Source organism: Leiobunum rupestre, chromosome 3, assembly GCF_980474605.1.
Source record: "Leiobunum rupestre chromosome 3, qqLeiRupe1.1.hap1, whole genome shotgun sequence".
In the NCBI taxonomy this organism is placed as follows: domain Eukaryota; kingdom Metazoa; phylum Arthropoda; class Arachnida; order Opiliones; family Sclerosomatidae; genus Leiobunum; species Leiobunum rupestre.
In genome coordinates, this window is record NC_143386.1 from 62,308,293 (window position 1) to 62,331,874 (window position 23,582).

General features: G+C 43.9%; 1 protein-coding gene across 4 annotated transcripts; it reads right to left on the minus strand.

Annotated features, from left to right (window-relative positions):
* Nucleotides 1-1,590: 1,590 nt before the first annotated feature.
* On the minus strand, nucleotides 1,591-20,435 carry LOC149954151 (uncharacterized). 4 transcript variants are annotated; one of them, XM_090168931.1, is made up of 9 exons: nucleotides 20,397-20,435; nucleotides 20,221-20,324; nucleotides 8,961-12,079; nucleotides 7,781-8,062; nucleotides 7,173-7,286; nucleotides 6,893-7,059; nucleotides 5,572-5,798; nucleotides 4,812-4,965; nucleotides 1,591-1,916 (listed from the first exon to the last, which is right to left on the minus strand). In XM_090168931.1, the coding sequence occupies exons 3-9, from the start codon at nucleotides 12,075-12,077 to the stop codon at nucleotides 1,646-1,648; spliced, it is 4,332 nt and encodes a 1,443-aa protein (XP_090025057.1). In that variant the 5' UTR covers nucleotides 12,078-12,079; nucleotides 20,221-20,324; nucleotides 20,397-20,435; the 3' UTR covers nucleotides 1,591-1,645. The 4 variants fall into 4 exon arrangements, with proteins under 4 accessions (XP_090025057.1, XP_090025056.1, XP_090025055.1 ...); XM_090168930.1 differs by lacking the exons at nucleotides 20,221-20,324; nucleotides 20,397-20,435 and adding an exon at nucleotides 18,700-18,894; XM_090168929.1 differs by lacking the exons at nucleotides 20,221-20,324; nucleotides 20,397-20,435 and adding an exon at nucleotides 12,168-12,448.
* Nucleotides 20,436-23,582: the final 3,147 nt, after the last annotated feature.

Sequence of the window (23,582 nt, forward strand, 5' to 3'; positions counted from 1 at the left end):
TAATAGGGGTCTCTGTGCTGATAACTAAACCTTGATTGCGCTATTAAAATAAGTTCGGTGATAATTTTTGCTAACTGCTATACTTAATGGTATTATTCTCAGAGATAAATATGCATATCCATATATTGCTGATGTAATTAGCTTAGGCTCCCCGCTAATTTTTCAAAATACGTTTTTTTGACAGAAAAATGTTGCGGGGCGAAAAACATATTCTATAGTAGTATTTTAAATCAGTGTTGTCGAATTTTTAGATTCAAATTATCTAAAATTCTCAAAGCCAAAATTAACCCTTTAACCGTATACTTCACTTTTGTCAGAAGTTAATAAATTGCCTTAGACTTTAGTATAGAGGTTATAAACTTTTACAAAGCATAACTTTTTATAACCTTAATATACTACGACCGTTTAGAATTTTTTTTAAATTCCTTGACCTTTTAGCGCAATTTTTAAATTGCCGGAATTTTTCGGACAATTTCTAAATTTCTTGACCAATTTGACCAATTTTGAAATTCCTTGAACAGTCAGGCCAATTTTGAAATTCCGTGACCAGTTAGGCCAATTTTGAAATTCCGTGACCAGTTAGGCCAATTTTGAAATTCCATGAACAGTTAGGCCTATTTTTAAATTCTGGCAACCCTGTAAAACTACTTAAGTTAAAATATCTTATTAACTAAATATTTTAACTTCCTATATTTTATATCGTTATGTGGAGCAATAAAACGCGGTGTCTGCTTTGGTGGATTGCATACTTCTCTCTCAAAATACTTCTGCTTGCAATAAGTATGTTTCAAGTATAACGACAACGGTTGCATTTTTAATTATTTTTATTTATAGTTTTCTTAGAAAAAACATTGTGTTTTCTGTAAGGTTGGGGACACAATAAATTATATACAATGGGTATAGATCTCGCCTTTTTTGTTGCACGTATATATCTGACATACATATAACTTTTTGTATTTTTTTACATTTTTGGTACAAGAATATTTACCCGGTTCACGGTTTTTTTTTTACTGGGGAACTAAAATATAGTCGAAGTGAAATAGCGCACCTTTATCCACAGTACTATAGCGATTAGAGATTGTATATTTGAAACCAACAACAGAAGTCTATAGTGGAAGGTATAATAATCACTATTATACTAAATCATCGCACTTTTCCCCGATGATACTCTATTATAATAATAATAATACTCTTTTACGTGAACGCATTTTTTTTAAAAAAGACCAGAAGGAAGTGAAATAAGGGAAATTTACCGGCTATATACAATCACTATACGCGAGTCTTCTTTTTAAACCCTATTTATATCAATGATATGAGGCACAAATAACACATTGTTTTCATCGAGAATACAACACAAACGTGGGCTTTTTCCAGCGGTAGTTCAACACGGATAATTTGTTTTCTAAATATATCTTCAAAGTTCGTTAAGTTTCAGCAGACGCGCCGTTCAGTTTTGTCCGGCACAATTATCACGCGACCAGAGGTAAACGGGGGAAGTCCAAGGATGTACTGATGACGTAGTGTCTCTAAGACCAACGTCTATACGTTGGATATAGGGGAGGGGATTGACTGGGGAAGCGCGGTCAAAAATTGAAAGTAGAACGGGTTGGGAGACGCGTTTCCCAAGTTCGACGACGGAACTCCTTCAACGCAACGTGATCGTCTCGATCCCCAGGACCATTCTGATTTGGTGATCGAGTTTGACGACGTCAACGAACCCGGCAGGATCGTCTCCGGCGGAGAGCAGCAAAGCGTCCAGCTTGGTGCCCGTTAGTAATTGGCTGCAAGTGGCGCTGGCTTCGAATTCGTGCCTCGGCATCGACACAACTTCGATGAGCGGGAACCGGACACGGAATTCGTCTTTGGACAGAGCCGTCTGCTTTAGAATATCGCTCAATCTGAGGCAGTTACAAGATCTATCGGTGGAGAAACGCAAAAATTAGGGTCGAAGTCTAGAGAGCTTTCCAAAGGGGTTTCAGTTTCATCAGATAATAGTAACGTTCTAAAAATTTTACTAAATACCTTTCTTGAATGACCATACATATTTGGGGGACTTGTGACTTAATAATTATAATAATAATAATAATCAGCTAGGCACCACCCCAGGGTTCGTACAAAATTTCCAGAATTAAATTCCCTGACATTTCCAGGTTTTCTCTGACCATTTTTGTAGAATAAATGAATTTTTGGAGGTAAAATCTTGAAAAATATTTATTATGTACATCTTTCAAAAATTTATCTGCCCGATTTTGTTTTGGGGTCATGGGTCATTTTAAAATTCCCTAACTTTTTTGGACCATTTTCAAATTCCCTGACTTTTTGGAAACATTTTCAAATTCCCTGACCTTTCGAGGTCGTGTACGAACCTTAGCCCAAGTCATCGTACGACTTTCAATGCCTTTAAACAGGTGGCCGGGTTACAATGCGTTGGAGATTGGTGGCAAGCCCTTCAAACCACGCGAGTTGACCTCTACAGGTTTTTATGGGAAGGGAAAACCGACGAACTCGGGGGAAAACGTAGCAAATGGTTGCCAATTTTTCATAAGTAATGAAGTAGTTTTTTTAAAGCAATCGCGTACCTAATGCCGTAATCGCCACTAATGAAATACTGATACGTTGCTTTATTTCGTGGGACTTCAAACTAAGCTATAGAGTAGTAGCACTCCGTAGCTTTGGCCATGGCCGCCATTGTGGGCGCGAATTTTTTATGAATATGAAAAAGCATGGGTGACGTCGTGTGACGTAGCACTGCCATTACTCTATTTATCTCGTCGTCATAGTGCGGGCGCACAGGGAGCCGACGTGTACAAACTGACGCGTGATAATTTGTTTGAAAGTTCGGCATTTGTTTTCGCTGGAGGCGTTTTACTTTTTGAGTATGACGTCAATTCTACGTCACCCCGCATATGGCTATCAGAAACTACATCGTCTAATTGACACACTTATGGAATGCTATCTATAATATGGTAATACCCGTAAGCTGGTAGTATTCTAAACTATTCCGAGATGAAGGGGTCATGCATTAAGAATTGATAGACTTCACCTTTTAGTAATAGCAGAAGTAAATGAACCGAAGTTATCGAAATAGCGCTCAGAATCGGAGGGCGTTTTACTTAAGAAAATTATGAGAAAATCGAGTAAAATTAAAGCTAATTTCCATCCCCGTCTTTTGACGTGATAAATTGCACTTGGGAATTGTTGGTATATCTATTTATATGTTTAATAAATAGTTTCATATTAACAAAAACTTTTTTTCGGCCTAGGAGCGACCAAACTTTCAAATTCGAGGTCAAAATGTAACTTCATAAGGAAAACGCCTCCAACATTGGGAGTATAGCAGTCTGATAACTTCGGTTCCTTTACTTCTGGTAATAGAGATAAAATCGGTTTTCGATTTATCTGAAACTTTTATCGCGGTGAATTATTTAAATATTTTCGAATATTTAGGCATTTCTTATTCGCAAACCGGATATAATAAGGTGAAAGAATACAATAAAAATATCATATACCCAAATAAAGGTCCCTGAAGCACCAAACGCCCCAAATAAAACCAAATACCGAATGATCATTTTACAAAATAAAACAAGGCAAATCACTTTATAGTTATTTGCGTACGGGACACCATCGCGACCAATCAAACCAACTAACCAACAACACCAATTACCAAACTACTCGACTGTTGTACTCTATACACATTTATCAGGGGAAAAGATAATTGTTAACTCTAAGTCTTACCAGATGGCGTTAATAGTTTATGTTTTAATTATGTACAAACCACGACTAAATATTAATTTATTTGTACATCTACTTAAGCCAAATTTTTCCCGAGTAGAACTTAGCCACGGTCACACTTGAGCTTAAAACCCAGTTTAGGTCGGTTTGAATGCCAGTTTTGACCGCCGACGATAATTCTTGGTTCAATCACTTCACCCCGGTTCGCTTATAGCCAAGGCTTAACGTCATTTCAAATTATGACCAGAATTTTGAAAATACTAAAATGTATCCCAAAACAATTAGTTAATCATGTTTACTATACTATTTGACATTATTTAGAATTTTGTTCCCATTATTTTGGAAAATACGAGCAATTTTACTTCCCCGCCTTGTCGTCTTGAAAGCGATTCTAAGCCCAATTGACTTGGACGAGTTGCTTCCCGAACCAACACAAAGCAATTTTTCACGCTGGTTTCGAAAACTAGTTCTCTAAAACGAAGCGATTTTAGGGGTAAGTGTGAACCTGGCTCTTGTGTCGAAGGCTCGTTTTCAATAAGGCAAAAACGGAACGACGGTGAGTTTCGACGCAAAAAAATTGTATTACTCCTAACGGAGATTTTGGTCGTCATGGCGTTTTTCCGTTAGTGAAAACCAGTTTCTACATAAAACTTCGCTTACAATAGAGTTGTAAGTTGTTTTGTAATAAATCCCATTTATTCCCTTTCCACCAAGAAGTTTAAATTAGCGTCATCTAGTATAAATAATAGCATTAAAATCAAAACTCTAAGGGTTCGCCCTAAATGTTTATTTCCCTGTGCGCAATTTGCGAATCGGTCTGAGAAACGGACTAATATTTAGCGTAGCTATCCGCTATTAACCACGCTTAAATGCCAAGCAGCAAATTAGGCTTAACTGATCCTTGTATAAGATTTGCTATGCCCAGCTCTACTACAAAGTGTAGAGACTGGGCAGGGGGGAAAGCCCCACAGGGCCATCAGCAAAAGATAAAGCATACGGTGTGCCGGTAGGAGGGGAGGGGGGTGTATATTGTTAAAAAAAAGAAGCTATATAAAAAGCTATTTGAGAGAAATACTTACGCCTTGCTGCTTGGCAACTGAAGGCGGAATGTAGGAAGGTGAGGAGAGTCGCTCACCTCGAACAGGAAGTCATCGCCGCCGACTTGCAGCTCGCCGTCGCCGCCGCTGTCCGATGGTACCCCGTCCAAGACGTCGAAGCCCATTTCCTCCGGGTCTATTAACCCACACGGTCAGGGAGAGGGCCAAAAGAAGAGAAAGACGGTTAGTCAAGATACCCTACTCGCTTCTTCACTGCCCTCGTTGCCCCGGTAACGCCCGCTACGATCATAAAGTCTCCCTTCCACCCTCCTCAAAGGAATATGAGATATTAGGTCTATCCGCGTAACTGATACCAGAAATTCGTAGGCCTAGATCGGATCACCCCACTATAACGGAAGTCAACCGTTTTATAGGAGTAATAAATTCTTGACCCACAACTACAGATTGTAAATTATGTATAGTGTCGTATATATGTTTTGAAAACCACATACAGTTTCAAGAAGATTTCAATTATATCAATGTATGCGAAATTACGAATCAATTTTAAGGCCGAGCGAGATCAGTTGCGGGGAATTTGGAAGGAAACTACGGCAGTTATGGCTGTTTCCACCAAAACCGGAAAAAAACATAAAACTTCAAAGCTTTCTTGTGAAACTACGAGAATTATCGAGGTACGGAGATTTGAGGTTAAACTATTTTCGACCCCGCAGACTAAGCTTCTCTCGCACGGCCAATAATGTAATTGGGGATGGGGAGTATAATTAAAAAATTGACCGCTCACCTAAACAGGAAGCGGAACCCATAAATTGCCAGGGCAGTACGGGTCGACCATCGGCGTCACCGGTAATATCAGCCATGAAACCACGCAGGAACTCGGCCATCACCGGAGACCTGGCTAGCTTCAAGGGACTCAGTCCGGAGTAGGTGGATATGGTAGGGTCAGCACCGAAGGACAAAAGTAACCTGACCACTTCCACGTGGTCATTCTCGACAGCATCGTGTAAAGGCCTGTGGAATAGAGAAAAAAATCGTTGACGTCAATGTAAAAGACGAAAATAACCATAAACTAGTGTGAGCGTCGACGCAAAATTGTACTATTAGGCTTAAGGGCTGGTTTCACTAGGGCAAAAATGCCGCAGCGTCGACGCAAAAATGTACTATTAGGCTTAAAGGCTGGTTTAACTTGGGCAAAAATGCCGCCGCGACGGTGAGCATCGACGCTAAAAACATTTCTTTGGAATAATGCCTGGTTTTCAATAGGGCATAAACGGTACGTGGGTGTAGGTTAGCGTTAACGCAAAAATATTGTAATAAGCCAAACGGGAATTTTTTGCGTCGTCGCTCGACGTCGTGGCGTTTTTTTAAATAAAATACGTCTATAAAACCAACCAAAAGAGGAGATCGTACGCTAATACATTTAATATCGAATCTGGCGTATAATATAGACGAACGTCCAAACATAACAAATAGACCAATATTGGGAAAATGAAAATCAGCATCGTTTTTCGTGAGGAAAGACAGACAGACACAGAGAAAAAAATTTGGCAAAATTCCCAGTTTATCCACCCCAACTGTAAATCAACCCGGATGGGGTGCGATGGGGTTGGGGGGGATGGGAGGCTTAATATCCTATAGCCGGACTGGAAGGGAGGCGTATCTAGAGAAAGAAAACTTCGACAAGTCAGCCTTTCCCTTTACACTCTCTATTAGCTCAAGATAAGCGTGAAAATGATAAAGGCTCGAGCCAGACCGATTTCGTCTCGCAATATTACATATCCTCAGATAAGCCGAGTATGTAATCTATAATATTTCTATTTTTCGTATCGCTACAAGTATGCTAACAAGAATATATTGTAGCGAACAGAGAATACGTGAGCCTCGTGATTCCCGTACGGAAAACCACGCCCTTTCGCCTTTCGTGGCGTAGAATTTCCCCTTTCGCCGGGTTAAGGGGCGGAAGACCCTCGGGTACTTACTATTGCTCCCTGTGGGCGGGGAATATTTCCCGGGAATCATGAAAAGAAAGGCTCCAGTTGCCGCTTCATATTCTCGGTCTCACCCGCGTATATTCTTGATAATAATATATGGGAGGTATATATTACCTGATTCCCCCTGCCGCGCTGGCATTGACATCGGCGCCATATTGCAGAAGAGCGCGCGCTATCTCCAAGTGTCCCCTCGAACAGCACTCGTGAAGAGGCGTGTATCCGGCGTTATCTCTGGCGTTCACGTCGCAGCATTTTGTCTCCAAACAATACAGGACCACGTCCTGCCATTAGGAGAGAAAAAATATATATCAGTCTTCGATTTTCCTTAAATATTTTACGAAGGCTATAGAGGAAAAGAGACATTTTGGATAATAAGATGACGTGAACTATTTACCGGATAGCATTGTCTAGCCGCTCTGTGCAAGATCGTTTCACCCAAAGCCTTGTTAACCATTAAGCGCTTCATTTCGGGGGGCATCACCAAATCACCGGTAGCTTCGCATACCACCTGAAATAATATAAAATAAAAATTGCTTATTACTATTTATATTATAATATTTTTCATATTAATATTATATAAACAAATTATTAAATTGTTTTTCTTTTCTACGAAAAGAAATTTCGTATTTCTTAAATAAAAATGTCATTTTTAATATTTTTATTGAATGTTTTTTGTATTGTCAACTTCCAAAAAACGTGTATATAATTATTATTATATTATTTAAGAAAAAAAGGTAATTTAGCCAAAAATAAAATAACGAATAGTAGCTTCCAAATTATTGTTTTTTCTTAAATAAAAATGTCCTTTTTAATAGCTTTTTATTTAATGTTTTTTGAATTGTCCATTTTTGAAAAAACGTTTAAAATAAAGTCTGATTTAAATATTAAAGTTTTACTATATTATTTTAAAAAAAGGTAAAAATAAAATAAAGAATAGTAGCTTCCAAAATGTAGCCAAAATGAAAACGTTCTTTTAGGTGAAATAATGGGAATAGAGGTTACCTTGGCAAAAGCTTCATCCATATGGCACATTTTCCTTTGATCTTCTTTCTTCTTTTCGGAACTGAATTGGCTTTTGCATTTCTTCTTTTGTCGGCGGGCGATCATATCTAGGCCCGATCTGAAGCGCTTTCGGCGAACCGCGTGCGAACAGCTGATTTGCATCAGTCGTCTCTGCCGCCAAGTTAAATTCAGCTGCGATAAGGCTCGGCGATCTTGACCGTTGTCCCCTCCTTTGCCGTCCGATTTCTCCGTTTCCGATTTGACGTCTTCGTTACCCGATAACTGATCAAAATTTAAATTCAATAAATATTTATTAATAATAATTAAGTTACGTTCGGAGTCGAGATTGACTGTGGTAGGTAGTTAATGAAGTTAAGATATAGAAAGAAAGTTTAAAACTTGGGAATAGGAAATTGCGCGGGATTTTTTTGGGTAAAGGATATTGAATAAAATGGTAGGTTTCCTGCCTTACACAAAAAAGCGCTTCGGGATTTATTGTGGGCGCCATCTACGGCAATTTGTCGAAAGCTGATCGTATTTAAGATGTCGAAAAACGGGTACAGACATAAGTAACATAATAACGATTAAGTATGACACCTTGGATTAACAATAGTAGTGCCTACCTGGATATATCACTCTAGCGTTCCGCGTGCATTTGTTAAGTGTTTGTTACGGGTTCTGCCTTGTAGAAGGCTACGTGTTACGGCAGTTTCGGAAATTCTCCGTTAACTTCGTCGAAGCGGCGCTGCTGTCGCAAATGTCATTTGCTTGTCAGGTTTATTCCAAGTGATATATCCAGGTAGGCACTACTATTGTTAATCCAAAATGACACCGTCTAACCTTTTTTTCGATAATGTTACTCGCCCAGCTCAGACGTGGACTTTTAACCGAACTAAGTGTTTTATTATTATTCTTGGTAGTAGTATTTAGTAGTTAGTTATTGCGCAATAGCTCGGAAAATTAATTTGTCGATTTTTGCAAATTGTCATAATTATTATCATGTTACTTATGGTACAAGGAAATTATATAAGAAATATTTATATATTTTGATAGTAGATGGCATGTCAGTTTTACGCGCTTGCGGGGATAATATTCCTGAAGTTGCGTAATAAAACATTTATCCGCTAGAAAAGATAACACTAACCGGGTTTGTAAGCTTATACTGAAAATGAATGCATACCTTAGTTTTCTCGTCAAATTCCGGCTTGGCGTCATCCGAGACGTCTTCATCTCCATCCTTGACGGCTCCCTCGTTGGGTGGCGAGTCGGTCTCCGATTCATCCGGGCAAGGAATACCCACGCGTTCGTGGTAGAGCCTTTCCAGCAGTCTTCGCCTCAACTTCTTTTTAGCCCGGGCGTCGGCTACTCTCAGGGCCTCTTGTCGCAGTTCCTCTTCGACGGCCGATGCCCTTCCTTTGCCCTTGGGCGATGTGGGAGGCGGCGAAGCGGAGTTGGCCGTTAACTCGCACCTGGCGGCGCTGGCTCCGTAGGGTCCGGTGTTACTCGACGGCTTCGTCGGCGAGATTTCGCTGCTGCAAACTTCGGGGTTCTCGCGCGCGGATGTCTCGGGTTTCATCTGTTTCGATTTGAGGAGCGACGCTTCGGAATCGAATTCCCTTAAACGGACTCCCTTTTGCCCGTCCAAATCTTGTTGGTCGATTTCCGATAAGTCCGAATAGAGGTCGAGCACTCTTTGTCTTTTATCGGCCGCTTCGGCCGGACTCGGACCGTCGATTTCTTTCTTGACGAGCGAAGAAGGGCTGGACACGCGAACGGAAGAGGCCAAGTAGCTTTTCTTGACCGCGAGAGAGGCGCTCATTACCGGCACGGGGATAATTAAAGGCGTGTGAGAGACGACCTCGCGGCTCGTTTTCTCGATGGATTGTTGCGGCTTGGTCGCGACGGCGTTTTGACTAGAACCGCACGCCGTCGCTTCGGGAGACCGTGTCCTCGGGGACTTGTTGGATTCGGCCAACGTCGCCACCGACATTTCTTTCCCGTTGTTATCGACGTTGTACGGAGTTCCGGCTGGGCAGGCCGGAGAAGCGAACGGTTCGCTGGCGGCGACGGCCACGGCCACTTCGGCCCCCGCTGGTTCGACGACGGCGGGACACGGAGAAGGTACGCGAGGCGATTCGGATGGAATTCCGTTCGGTACTGGCACTCGGTTACCGTTAACGAAAGGAATGGGGTGCTGGGATGGAGGCAGCATGGCGTGAAGCTTCTTCAAGCGGGCGGTCTCGTCTTCGTGGAGAGGGTGGCCGGGGGGCAGGTGGCCGTGGAAAATGGGCACGTAGACGGAAGGCGGCATGACGGGCAAAGTCGGCACCACGGAAGCGATCAGCGACGGAGGTCCCGTCGGACTGAGAGATTCGGCCGGGTCGTTCAGACCGGGGTTGGGACGAACGACGGCTTCCAGGCGGGGCATTTTAGATGGAATGGGTTGGGCCACCTCGGGATAAGACGGCGCCGGACTTCCGCTCCTCTTCACGGGCGAACGGGGTCGGTGTTCCGGCACGGGACGGTGAGGTACGTGAAGCGGAAGTCTCTGAGATCGATCGAGGCTGTTGATTGTGGGGATTTTGAGACCGTTACACCCGGCGATGGCCGGGAAAGTCGCGTGTGGACGATGAAGATTGCTACTTTTGGGCTCGACGTCGTCGATGACGATGATTTCGTTATCTTCCTTGCTGGCGCTGTTACGACGGTGACGGTTGTTGCTTTTCTGATGGGTCGAGTTGCCGTGTTTCGAATGATGGCTGCCGTGGTGAGAATGATGATACTGGCCTTGGACATTGTTGTGGTGGTGGTTGGATCGGGAAGAGTGGTCGATGACGGTCAGCTTGCCTGTCGAGTCCTTGTTGGAGGACGGTGTCCTTGACGCGTTGCCCGCGGGCGAATTCTCGAATTTCGATCTTTCGGACGAGTGATCTTTGGAGCCGCTTCGATCTTTGTCCTTCTTTCGCGAAGACTGATGACTGGACTGATGCGATTTACCGACGTTAACGTGACTAGTGGTCGTATTCGTGCCGTTCGCGTACACAACGTGACCTTGAGAATGCGCGAGCTGATTAGGTATGTTTGGCAAGCCCGTCGTCCAGACCGTCGTCGTCGGGACGTAGATGGGCATGGTTGGTTCCGAACGCGTCGACGCTTCGCTCTTCGCCGATCCGGAAGAGGAATTCTTGGCGGCAGAGTTCGGAGTGGAAGTCGGCGTGCGCGTGGCCGGCGCCGCGCCGTCTTTGCCGTTGTGTCCGGCCGTCGCGAAACCCAAATGCGACACGGCGCCTCGGCTCAAGGCGGCGGGACAATGGGGCGAGCTGCCGGGAATGACGCAGCAGGCGCACGATCCGCCTCCGCACGTGGCTTGATGATGGGCCAAGCCGGAAATGACGGCGGACGCGGACGTCGGGACGCAACAGGCGGCGCTGCATTTGGCCTGCAAATGTTGTTCGTGAATTCGTTGCATGTGTTCCGCGTATCGGGCGGCGTCCAGGGCCGAATTGCCCAGAAACGTCTTATCATTCGCGGCCGCGGTCGACGAAGAGGCAGGGGCGGGCTGAGTCGGAGTCGGCCTCAGAGTCGTGAAAGCGCCTTTCTCTTCCGGTCTCCGGCTCGGGTCGGTCGACGGAGGCGGTTGCAGAGTAGGTGCCGAAGCGTGCTGGAAAAATTCGGGAAATAGAGAATATCCCGGAATTCCGACGGAACCTTGCAACGAAGGTACTCCGAAGATACCCCTCGCGGTCAGGGCGGCGGCGTTGGCCTCTCTTTGGTTGGCGGCGTTGACCCCGGCAGCCGCCGCGGCGGCGGAGCGTAGGTGTAAGGATAAGGCGGCGGCTGAGGCGGGATCCATGTAAGGCGACACGGGTTGAGGCGCCGTGGTCCTCGCCGAATGAGGATCCAAGCAGCGTTCCCGCTGTTGCAGTATTCCAGCCATCATGGGGTGACAAAAAGGCGAGGCGATCGACGGCACCGACATGCCCGAGCAGGCCGCCGCGTCAGTTCGGTACGGAAGGCGAAACAGGGCCGCCGGGTCGAGCAGCGAACTCGGCAAACCGCGACCCGCGAAACCCGCGGCCGCTAAGCCCAAAAACTTCCTGTGATCTAACAACAGGCCGACTTCGTCCGGATCAGCCGTCGAATCGGCGGATTGTCTCACTGTCTTGATGGACAGGTCCAGAGGTATTTCTCTTTCGCGACCGGTACCCATAACGGGCAGTTCTAAAGGACCTCCTAATCCTGGAGCGCGTCCGTCGTAGGAACGTACGGACGCCGGGAAAAACGTTGGGAAGTACATTTCTGGAAAAAAAAAGAAATAAATTATCGTTGACGTTACGAAGTGACGAAGAAAAAAAATCATTACTAAATAATAATTCAAACGCCATACCCATAATTATCCGTTAAACTACGCACGTGTCATTTTACGAGAAAAGCTAAAAATTGGCGAAACGTCGAGCCGCGAACGCGTCGAATTGGGAGATTTCGAAACGAGTGGACGGAGAGAGAGAGAGAGACGGGCTCCTCGATCGAGATTCGGGGAGGAATAAAAGAGGGAACGCAAACGAAAGAGAGACGCTCGCTCTCCGGCGGTATACTGCACACTTTCCTATATTTCGAATAGTCCGCTTTAGCGAGCCATGGAGAGTGGAACGGGAGAGGAGAGAGAGAGAGCCGTCGACGGCTGAATATCGCGGGCGGCGGTAATCGGAGCCGCGGAGCAACGAGGTCGTGCTCGGATGGCGCGCGCCATCATCCATCTCAGGCCACCCTCCGTCCCACCTCCCGTTCCCGGTTATCCCCCGTCATTTACTTTCCCCAGGATTTCGCCTCCCTTCCTGGTCGCGGCTATCTACGCTCGTCACCCCCTTCCCTTCCCCCGCCGGCGAGAGTTCATAGAGATCGGGCCTGCGATTCTATACAAGCGGCGGCGGCGGGGAGGAACGTAAGCGAAGCGAAATTTCGCGAGGCAACGCGCGTTCGTATAGAAATTCGACGCCGGATTGCGTACGCGGGATCCTTATTATAAACGGAGATGGCAGCGGCGGGGAGCGAGGGGGGGGGGATCAAGCTGCGGGCTTCCCGCTTCGTGTCTTTAGATTTAGCACGCCGGCCGAAGGGAGGGGAACTAGTCTCCGCGCGCCGAGAAATTGGGCGAAGGATAACAAAGGAGACGGGAAGTTATAATGGCTGGGAAGAGAGAAAACGAAAAGAGAGAAAGAGGTGTTTGTTAAGTTTCCTCGCGCGGTGCATCCGGATTTGTACTGGAATGCGCGGGATTTACGATAAAAAATACCTCTATGGAAAAAGGTAGGCAGACAAGGTGAAGGAATGCTCAGAATTATGATCATGTCCGCACGTACCCCTTATCTCTCACCATGCCGCACCCTGCCTCCCCCCGGATACTACTTAAATCTATACTCTGGGGGGGGGGGGACAGAAATTCGTTCCAAGAACGAAGATAATTCTACGAATAGCCAAAATAAATCCAGTCATTTATTTAATTTGGCGTGAAAAATTCGAATTTTTAAACGGATTGTGTCACAACTCGTACATATTGCTTTACTTTGATCATTTTGCCAAAAACTAATAGAAATTGAAAGTAAATATTTTGTAATGGCCTAAGTAGGAGCCATACTTCAAAATAGATGAAATCACCCGGTAAATCTTTTACAACCGCACCACACCCAGTAGGTCAAATCAGTGCCCGACAGAAAATTAGTGTTAGTAACTCAAGAGATTTGGCTAAGATCGAAGTATCCGGTATAGGAATTATAGTTTCTGAAAATTAATAAAATACATATTACAATTACATATTACTAACGTAAAAGTGTAAGTTTAACTATTATGATATAAGTAATTTCTTAAAACTCCGATCGTTTCATCATGTACCATTATGTGTACGAAATATAGATTTATATCGAACTGTAATACAAAAATCGATACCCAAAATAACTTAAATAAAATAACCGCAATATTTAGTGTCTAAATGATATCTAACCACGAGCAACATATTCGCGTTCATCGCTTTTATAATTCACCGAGACCAATTTCGTAGAATACAAACGAGACGCTTTCATAAAAAAAAATACAATTTAAATGACAAAATAAATAATATCTTCATTCGGCGGCTACCGGAAGACGAAAGCAACGCGTCAAATTAATCTTTCGGGGACGAGCCCTTTCCAAACAGGCGACTCCCGGCGAAAGAGAGAAGAGAGACGCGGATAAGCCGGGTTTCGCGAGGAGTTGCCCGCTTTCGCCACATCAACAAAAGAGAAAAGCGCGCCAAAGAGGCAGTGGGAGGGACGTCACTCTCATTCCCCCTCCACCTCTTCAACCTCGTTCTTCCTCGCTCAACTGACGAACGCTTCCAATAAAAGTTTGGAAAGCGAAGGGAGGGGGCGCGCGCTGCGAAAAGGGGGAAGACAGAAATAAGCGACATTCGAGGCGAAAGTTTGAGACGGGAAAGATAGAGAAAACGAGCCAAAAAGAAGAAGCGCCGGAGATAGGAACGGCACGCGAAGTCGGCGGCGCGGCGGGAGGGGGGTGGCGAACTGAGCGCGCCGCTAAGAAATAGAAAAGTAGCAACGGCGAAGTAGGGGAGGGGGGGGGGGGGCAAGCGAAGGATTTTTCAGAAGGGAAGAGAGTAATATACGAGGGCAGATAAAAATGCGGTTCCACCGTATAAAGTAGAAACGCCGTTTTTAGGGGGGGGAGGCGAGTAAGAGAAGGATTAGGATTATGATGAGAACCTTTTACGGCCGACGACGATTATACAGTCGGACTCTCTACCCAATTAAAAAGAGAAAAGAAAGGCTTGAGAAAACGATTGAGACGTTTTAATGGACGCCGGCGGTTAGGATGGTTTGGTTCGGCCGGGAAACGCGCGGGGGGGGGGGGGAGATATGGAAATTAAACGGAGTTCTAATTGGCGGTGATATTTCGAAATGAGACTTTTTAATAGTGTTCGTTTCAATGGACCATCTATGATTTTTGCCGGTATGAGATATGTGGAGTTAAATTAAAGTTTTATAATGGTATATACCACCTCCTAGAAGTCTAGGTAAGTTGATAGCCTAATTTAACGTAATTTTGGTGATCCAAATAAAGGCTAACAGAAATGTTAATTTCGTTACACGTTTACCCTGCGTATATTATAGACAATTAGTCTTTCAATAGAGCTAACGCGAAAAGTTGATTAGCTGGTTAATTATCGACTACTAAGAAAATGATTTGCTTATCGGGCACTGTGATGTCAACGATGCTATATATAAAAAATTGTTTACCAACAAGACAACCATGGTTAACGCTAAGAAGTGTAATTTCCCTTTGGCAGGGCTCCCACCAAAATCTCAAAAAAAAATAGGGAAATAAGGGATTTTTCTGGCTAGAAATAGGGTGAAATAGGAACCAAATATTTTAAAGTAGGAACCAAATAGGGACCATTTTAATAAACAAAAATAAGATCTTTATTTAAACTTTTAAAAGCAGCAAATTTTTAAAACTGACTTAGTCTTAATTTTAAAAAATGTTTTATCACAAAAATTAAGTACTTAAGTTTTAATTTCCAAAAAAACGTTTATCAATCCCAAAAATGACTATAAATTTTTTGTAATAATTCTATCACATTAAATCGGGGTTTTTTTTTTGCTTTTCTACGAAATATTTTAAGCCGATGGTACTTTTCACCAAATGTACTAGAAATAGGGTGATTTAGTGACCAAATCCCGATTTTATGGTGGTTTAGGGACCTCGAAAAAAAGTAGGGGCTTTTAGGCATTTTAGGGACCTGGTGGGAGCCCTGCTTTGGTTTTAACCTAAACAGTTTGCCAAGAAAGTTATTTGATAAACTAACTTAAAAGTTTGATATCTTCAACCGTATTAAATAGATAATTTTTCCCACTATTTCGACGGGGTTCGTGAGAATAAATCGTAAATGGCAGAAAAACCCGCTTAATAAATCAAACGACGAAGCCAACAGGAAATAAACTGCACCCTCATATTTTTTCCACGTAAGAGAAAAAATATACAGCGTATATTTCCAGGTATATGAGGGTAGCGTCATAACCGGCTTACAGCCACGACGGTAAACGAGCGTCAAAGGAAAAATAACGATTAAGGAGCCGGGGGCATCATTAGCGAAACCCGGAGCTGCCACCAGCGACCGAGGAAGACTCGAGAGAGACCCGGACCATATTATACACCTGAAAAATGACTAACCCACACGCCGTTATCACGACGGCAGAGGTAAACAAGTTAACGACTATCTATATATGCCGATATTCCCGGAAAACGAGACGCGAGTTGAAGGATATGGTACCTGGAAAAGGTGAACTGTTCATTCGCGCGCGGCTACGCCGATAGCTGGCGTCATTTCTACGGATTCTTGGGATCATGCTTATAGGGGCTTTTCGAAATTGATCATGTTACGCGGTTTATTTTTAAATAAAGAAAGATAAAACATTTACACATTGCATTTCTCGAGAGGCCGATTACTCAGCGTAAACCCGGCACAACTCTGTGATTACGTAAACGCTTACCGACGGGCTTATCATTCTACGTAATCGGTGTACACGCTTTCCGTAATCTCGGCGTAATCGGTGTACACGCTTTCCGTAATGAGTACGAAATCTCGGCGTAATCGGTGCACACGCTTTCCGTAATGAGTACGAAATCTCGGCGTAATCGGTGCACACGCTTTCCGTAATGAGTACGAAATCTCGGCGTAATCGGTGCACACGCTTTCCGTAATGAGTACGAAATCTCGGCGTAATCGGTGCACACGCTTTCCGTAATGAGTACGAAATCTCGGCGTAATCGGTGCGCACGCTTTCCGTAATGAGTAGGTAACCTTCGTACTTGCGCTTACTTTTACTCCGTTTAATTGGTGTACAGACAAATTAAACGATCAGCCCGTCACCGATTACTCATGTATCATTACTAAAGGCTGTACTCAGGAAGTGGTTATCCACTTAACCCTGGTTTTTTCAGACCTATCCCGAAAAATAAAGGTTGGGTTCTTTAGATCAAAAAGAAAACAAAATGTCTAATGAACACGGGTTCCGATGTACTGCACACCCAATGAAATAACCGTGATTGAGAGACTGTTAAATGTGTTCCAATTAACGATCCAAGTTCCTTAGATATTTTAGACAGTTTTACCTCTAAATTATACAATCGGTATTTTAAGAAAATTGCCACAAAGTCTTTCAAAAATACAATTTGAATTTAATAAAATGCAAAACTATTATCACAGACAATAATGAAAAAAACAATATCGGTGGAACTCTGACGAATAGGGGGAACTATATCCGCCCGCGAAACCGTTTCCCCTTTCTCATCGCGAGCGGCAAGATCGTACTCCCCCCTTACCACCAACCAGCGCCTCGGCCTTAAAGGCTAGCGCAATCCATAATAACGGCACGAAAAAGGCGATACCAAAAAAAAATAAAAGAAATGGAGCTCGCGAGGTATCTGGCGCCGAAAATTATTCGAGCCAACTCCCGCCAAGTTCGTGCGCCGTAACCCCCACCCCCTCGCACTTTCTGTTCTATCTCGTCTTGGCTCCCCCGCGACCTATCTTCACATTTTTATTTTTTTTGGTAGGCAAAACCAGCGCGATCTCGGCAAGAAAATAAAAAAGAAATATCAAGAAAAAAAGGAAAGCGCATAAAAAATGGGAATAAAAAAGCGGGAAACTTGGTTCAGCGATTCCGTTCGGAAATTCTCGTTTCGATATTATTTTCTTTCAATTTGGGAAGAAATGGGAAATAAAAATATATTTTGAAACAATGACCAATAACAGTTAAAATAACTGTGTACCAGAAAATCACTATACGAAGCCGAAATTAGTGCGTTTTACATTTAGTGTGATGTTACAATTATCGCCCAATTAAAAATATATTTCCATAGACTAGACTTGTGTCATAACATTAGCTGAAGGCTGAAGTACCCCGTGACCATGAGCGGAGGTTTTAGGGCCCAAAATTTGTATTTAATATATAACCGGCTTCCAAAATTTTAAGCAAAGGATGGGCGCAACCAACCCCAAGCTCACACTAAGTCCAAAATGCATTTTAATCCACGTGGAAAGTAATCAGATTAAATGACCTTACATTGGCGCTTACCAGTTTGGCCAACGGGAGAGGGGGCATAAAAATTACCGGGGCCCGTGCACCCCGAGGGCCCAGGTGTCTGGTCAATCGAGATAAATAGTCCCCCTGGGGTCCGGAATAATGATTGTTACCGGGGCCCATTTTCGGAGGCCCTTGCCAGTTCGATTAATTTATAATAAACCTGTTCACAGTTTCGAGCTCAGTGTAATTGGGGTTCAAAAAAACTATTATATTTAAACCACGCACGGACTGTATCTAGCGAAAATAATACGCAATTGTGCAAAAAAACAATAAAAATAAAAATTATAATACTAGGCTCTTCGATGAAAATTTATAAACCCCGGAAATTCGATTCATAGTGCCACGTGCAATGTTAAAACCAGCGGGAAAACAGAAATATAATTATAATTAACTGATTTGATATAGGGAACAAAACAAATACAATACAGCAGACATCATTATTTACGAGCCGGCAGTGTTATCAATAGAGGCAACACAATCAAACAATATACAACATCCACGTCTGCTAAAGCCTTAACGAACATTCTGTAGTGAATTACTAATTGGATAAATGAAATTGAAATCGTCTGTGAAAACAATATACCGTCTTCGAGCGTGAAAGCTTAATGAGGTAAACGTGCGAGGAAAAAAGCGCGCTCGAGTTTTCGAATGCCAAACTCTACCGGAAATATTTGACACTATAGATACCTCGCAAGACGTGACGATTTTATCCCACTTTGACATCTAACTTAAAAGCCTCGATAGCGAGTCTACTTTTTTAAATAATATAATCACACGACTCACCGAATTAAATTTCGATCCTTCTAAAGCAGATTTGGGTAAATTAATCCATGTGTTTTGTATAATGTCTTTATTATTAAATTGTTATTGTCCAACACCAATAAAAAACGTTTCATTTAGTTTCCACGATCTTCCGTCGCGCGATTTAGTAAATCCATTAATTTTGTTCTCGATTTTATATTATTATTATTATTAATAATAATACTTTCATTAGAAGTCAACTATTAATTAGGCCTGTTGCCAAGATATGGTTGGACGCGGTCACGGAAGGTTGGGACGATACGCGTCAATTAAAAAGCAGAGACAATAAAGAGACTCCTCTTTTCTCCGTAAATTCAAAGGATGACTGGCTGACGAGCCCCGCGCGAGTGACCGAGAAAGTCGTTGGCACGGAGGTGGTTACGGGAACTTCCCGGAATGGTACGCCGGCTCTCGCGCGCGAGAACGCCCGGGGAGGATGATCGTCAAGACGCGGCGAAGGCTGCACGTCCGCGAAGAACGCGATTCACGTCGAGACTGTGTCGGGTGCGCCTCGAAACGGGAGTATCTCGGCGAGAAGCGCTTTTTCCCCGTTCCTTCCCCCTTTATTTCGGGGTTCCGATTCCGTTCTCGCCGACGCTCCCTGTCGCCCTCCGCACTACTTCGGCGTGGAATCGAGAGAGCGCGCGGCCTTCGAGATCCGCAGTCACTGGCGGCCAGCGTGCCTTTGTTCCGCCTCGCCGCCGCTACGAAACGATTACCGTCATTACCGCCCTACACGCGGGTGCGTGACACCGGGTCGAGACTATTTCTCCAGCCGAGGGGTGCGCCGTACGTTCCGGCCCGGAGAAATGATGGGCACGTTTCGAGGCGCCGGTTCCGTCTCGGCTTCGGCGGCGGCGGAGGGTGTGGGAGGGACGGGAAGAGAGAAAGCGCTTTCCGGATCTTTTCGCCGCGGAAAAGGCGATCCCGCTCTCTCTTTACGGCGCCGAAACGGATATTAGTGGCAAATGGAAAAGCTAAAATTACGCCTTGGAAATAAAAAGTTATATCTTCATAAATAGGCCAGTTCGCTTCGCCCCGCCGCTGTGGAAGTGTTCCAACAGAACACCGGCTATCACGCTCATTCTTTTTACTTTACGGTCGAATTACTAAATTTAAATAAATTTAATTTAAATATATTTTAAAAAACTTAAAAAATATGAAAAACAAAACTTTGTTATTTTTATATAATGAAGTTTCGTTTTTCATATTTTTAAAAGAATATTTAAGAACGCAAAAGTTGATACACTGATTTATATTTTACATCAAAATAACTGTGCGGTTAAAATATTTTGAATGTGCCAAAGTTATCTAAAACTTAACTTTATATGAATATATTAATGTACCTGAACGGAGTTCGAAATACGACTATAATATAAAACATAATTAGATTCAAAAATTTTGAAATATCAATAAAGTTGCTCATTCGAGTCAAAAACCCATGGCTTAACGATATCTATAGGTAGTACGCTTTGCTATAATTACATAAATATCATAACATACCTTATTAGAGAAGTACCTTTCTATGCCTCAAAACTGACCAATTTCTCGTCAAATCGCGCGAGCGTACTCTGTATCACGGTTGAAGACTTATCACGTGAAGTACTCTGCCATAACCCAGGTAGAAATTTTAATTTTAACCTCGTTTTTAACGTCGAGAAACATACTGCAATTATTACTTAGTAGAGCGCAGATTACGGAGGTATGTGTCAGATGTTACAAATGTTCGAAATTTCCTCAACTATCTAAATGATTTATCTATTTCAAACTAAACCTCGAGAACTCCTATTAAAAGTCTGTAATATTTAACCGGTAGGTTATCTTTGATAAAGTGGTACCTACTTAAATTACATTTTGGATATTAATTAATCTCCTAAAAGCCTATTTTCGCGTAAAAAGTTAATGTAGACCATAAAACGAGTAAACTCGGACAGTGACGTCCCTTGATTTGAGGTCAGCTTGAAGTCCCGCGGAATAACGGTGTACACTTAAAAATCGCGGTTCGCTATAGAATGACCACTCGCGACCGAAACCTTACCCTAGATCACGTCCTATCCAACCAAACATATCCCGCGACTCCCAAACGTACGCGAAGCCTCCGTTTCTATAGCGATAAAACCACGTGGAAGACTTCAGTCTCCGAGTTGAGGAAGTTCAGTGACCGCCTAGCTTATCCAATCCCTAATTCGTTCGATATACTTTACCGCTATAGGGCGTTACGCGACAGCAGCCTCGAAGGCGCTGTTCCCAGGCTCGGCTTCATCCCACTCTCGAGTCCGTTCGTCGTTTACTCCAAAATATCCTCGGCGCCCATTTTGGAGCGGACGGAACGACGGGCGCATTATCAAACGTTCCCTATACTCTCTCCCGAGCCCTCCCACTCTATCTCACCCCGAGCGTCACCCCCCAGCCACCCACGCTTGGAAACGACCACCCTTCATCTCCTCCTCTCAGCCCAATATCCAGGCGTCTTTTCCGAGGCGTACTTATTCCGAGTTCCCATTAGAATCGTTCTCGAACAATAGAGGCCCACGCGAACGATAAGAATATTAAAAAGGTCCGGCAGATACGCGACGGGAGAGTCAGCCGACGCGCCAGAGCTAAAGAGAGACGCCAGTCGATATCGTCATTATTTAAAGAGGGCTTTAAAGGCCAGCCACCGTATAACCGAAGAATTCTACTCCACTAAAGTTATCGTTTATAATTATTGTCTAATACGTTCATAGACAAATTAACGCTTCTATTTCTTAATACTTAGAACCGCGATTATAATCGCTTATCTTTCTCAAGTTTTAAAAACCGGAAAAAAGCGTGGCCTTTTCCGCTAAACCGAGCCCGTTTGGCCCGTTTTTAAAGAACCTCGGTACGAACCGAGAAGAGCATCGTTAAGAGGCAACAATTAAAAGTTGGCCCCGGCTTCTTTTCCGCGAGTCATTTTCTCGGAGCCGAGTGCACGGAGTTTAAAAGCTATTATTCGAAATAGTGCGAACGTTTCTCCGCCGCCGCCGCCGTCGATGCGAAAGCTTCCCTTCGTCAACTTCTCTCTCGCGCTCCGCCTCCCCCTCTCCCTCCCTCCTTTTATCCTCCACTTCTCCCCGACTTCGGAGTTTGTTCCAGCGCCCTCTCCCCCCCCCCTCCTTCACTTATACTTCGGAGCTTCTCCTTTCCCGTTCATAGGCCGTAACTATTACCCCGTCCGTAACTGCCTTCCCCCTACCATTTTCCCGGCCGACGCGACCCTCTCTTCTCGCTTTCCCCCTCCCCCCCCCCACGCTCGATCCTTCTCCCCAATTCCCCGGAGCGAGGCGCTCGCTATTTCGTTACTATATCCCTCTCTCTCCAATCTAACATCCCTCAGTCTGAGTCGCCTTCGCCTTCCTCCAATATATACCCGCCAACCGCCCGTCACTCCCACAACCCATTGGGTTTCGAAACCGTCTTGGCGACCCCCCCCTTCCCGCCGGCCGTTTCCATCCCCCCCCTCGACTCGAAACGCGATTTTCCTCGCGGGCGAAAGCTCCATTCCCCGGCACAGCAGCGCGTGCAATCCTGACGTCTGCGGCTCGCGAACTCTCCTCCTAAACGCGTTAATACTCGAGGAGGCCCGCCGCTCTACTAGTCCTTCTATACTCTTCCGATACGAGTACGGGACGCAGACCGGGAGGGGGGTGGCTGAGAGCCCCTCGCCCGTAATGAGTTGTATAATTTCGGAGAGGAGGCCTAGCCCTATCGTAAATATATCGCCGGTTATTATAATGACGCGAGGGTCGCCTTGTTTTGCCGATAAAACGGGCGCGCGCCTTGTCGGTCGTCGCCAGGATGCGACAAAGATAAACTGGAACACGCCTACCGCCGCGGACGACCTACACTTTCATTCCCTTTACTTTTCAAACACAAAGAAAGTTATAATTACGCGATGGTACGGACGGTAGGTACCCGCCGTCGGGTGGAACCAACATACGGTTAGAAAGTTCCAAGGTCCTCGCCGCAATCGGTACAATTAAAATACTTATCTCTAAAGTATTCAGATTTCCTGGACATTACCAGGGTGACCACGGTTCTTATATTTACTATTTTTTCCTATAATTTCACGTCCTATAATTTCATTAAATTTCCTATAGTTTAAATCAAAATTCTGAAGAAATTAAAATTGTTGATATTTTACACTTAGAAGTCTCTAAAACGTCCTAGTTTTTAAAGATGCTTATTTCCAGCACTGATCGGCGGTAGTTTTCGAGTATTTTTATTTATTTATTTATTTCGGATATAAACTATTTTGAAAGTTATACTCCCCTTAAAAAAATTACAATTCGATTTCTCTTATTGTATAATTAATTTTCTCAATTTTTCCTCCCAATTTTCTTCCTATTTTTTCCTATTTCACTGATAAATTTCCTATAATTCCTTTAAAGGATTTTATAATATTCTGTGGTCACTCTGCATTACGTTTAGAACCTAATCAGTGGCGTAGTCAGAAATATTCCAATTGGATTAAGGAGGGGGGGTACGAGTGTACAGTCCACGGTTGTAACATAATATATTGGACTTATTGCATTCAGCCGTTACGTAAAAATTTCTTAGCTCTCATTAATGATATTTCAAAAACCCTAATTATTATTTCGTGGAATTAAGTTTATTTTTCTCCAGGGAGTGTTTCCGCATGTGGGGTAGTTTACGTAGCTCGCGCGGGACGCGAGTGGAGTAATTGACTCCATATTCGACCATTCACTAAGATTCCCATTGTGTGTAGGGGAGTGATGTCTCCGTAGGCCTAGGGGTCCCGCTTCCGCGCTTTCTTCACGCCGAAGTCGTTAACTATTGTCCGCTTAAAGTACTGCTGTCTTTCCCCCTTTGCGTAAAAAGTA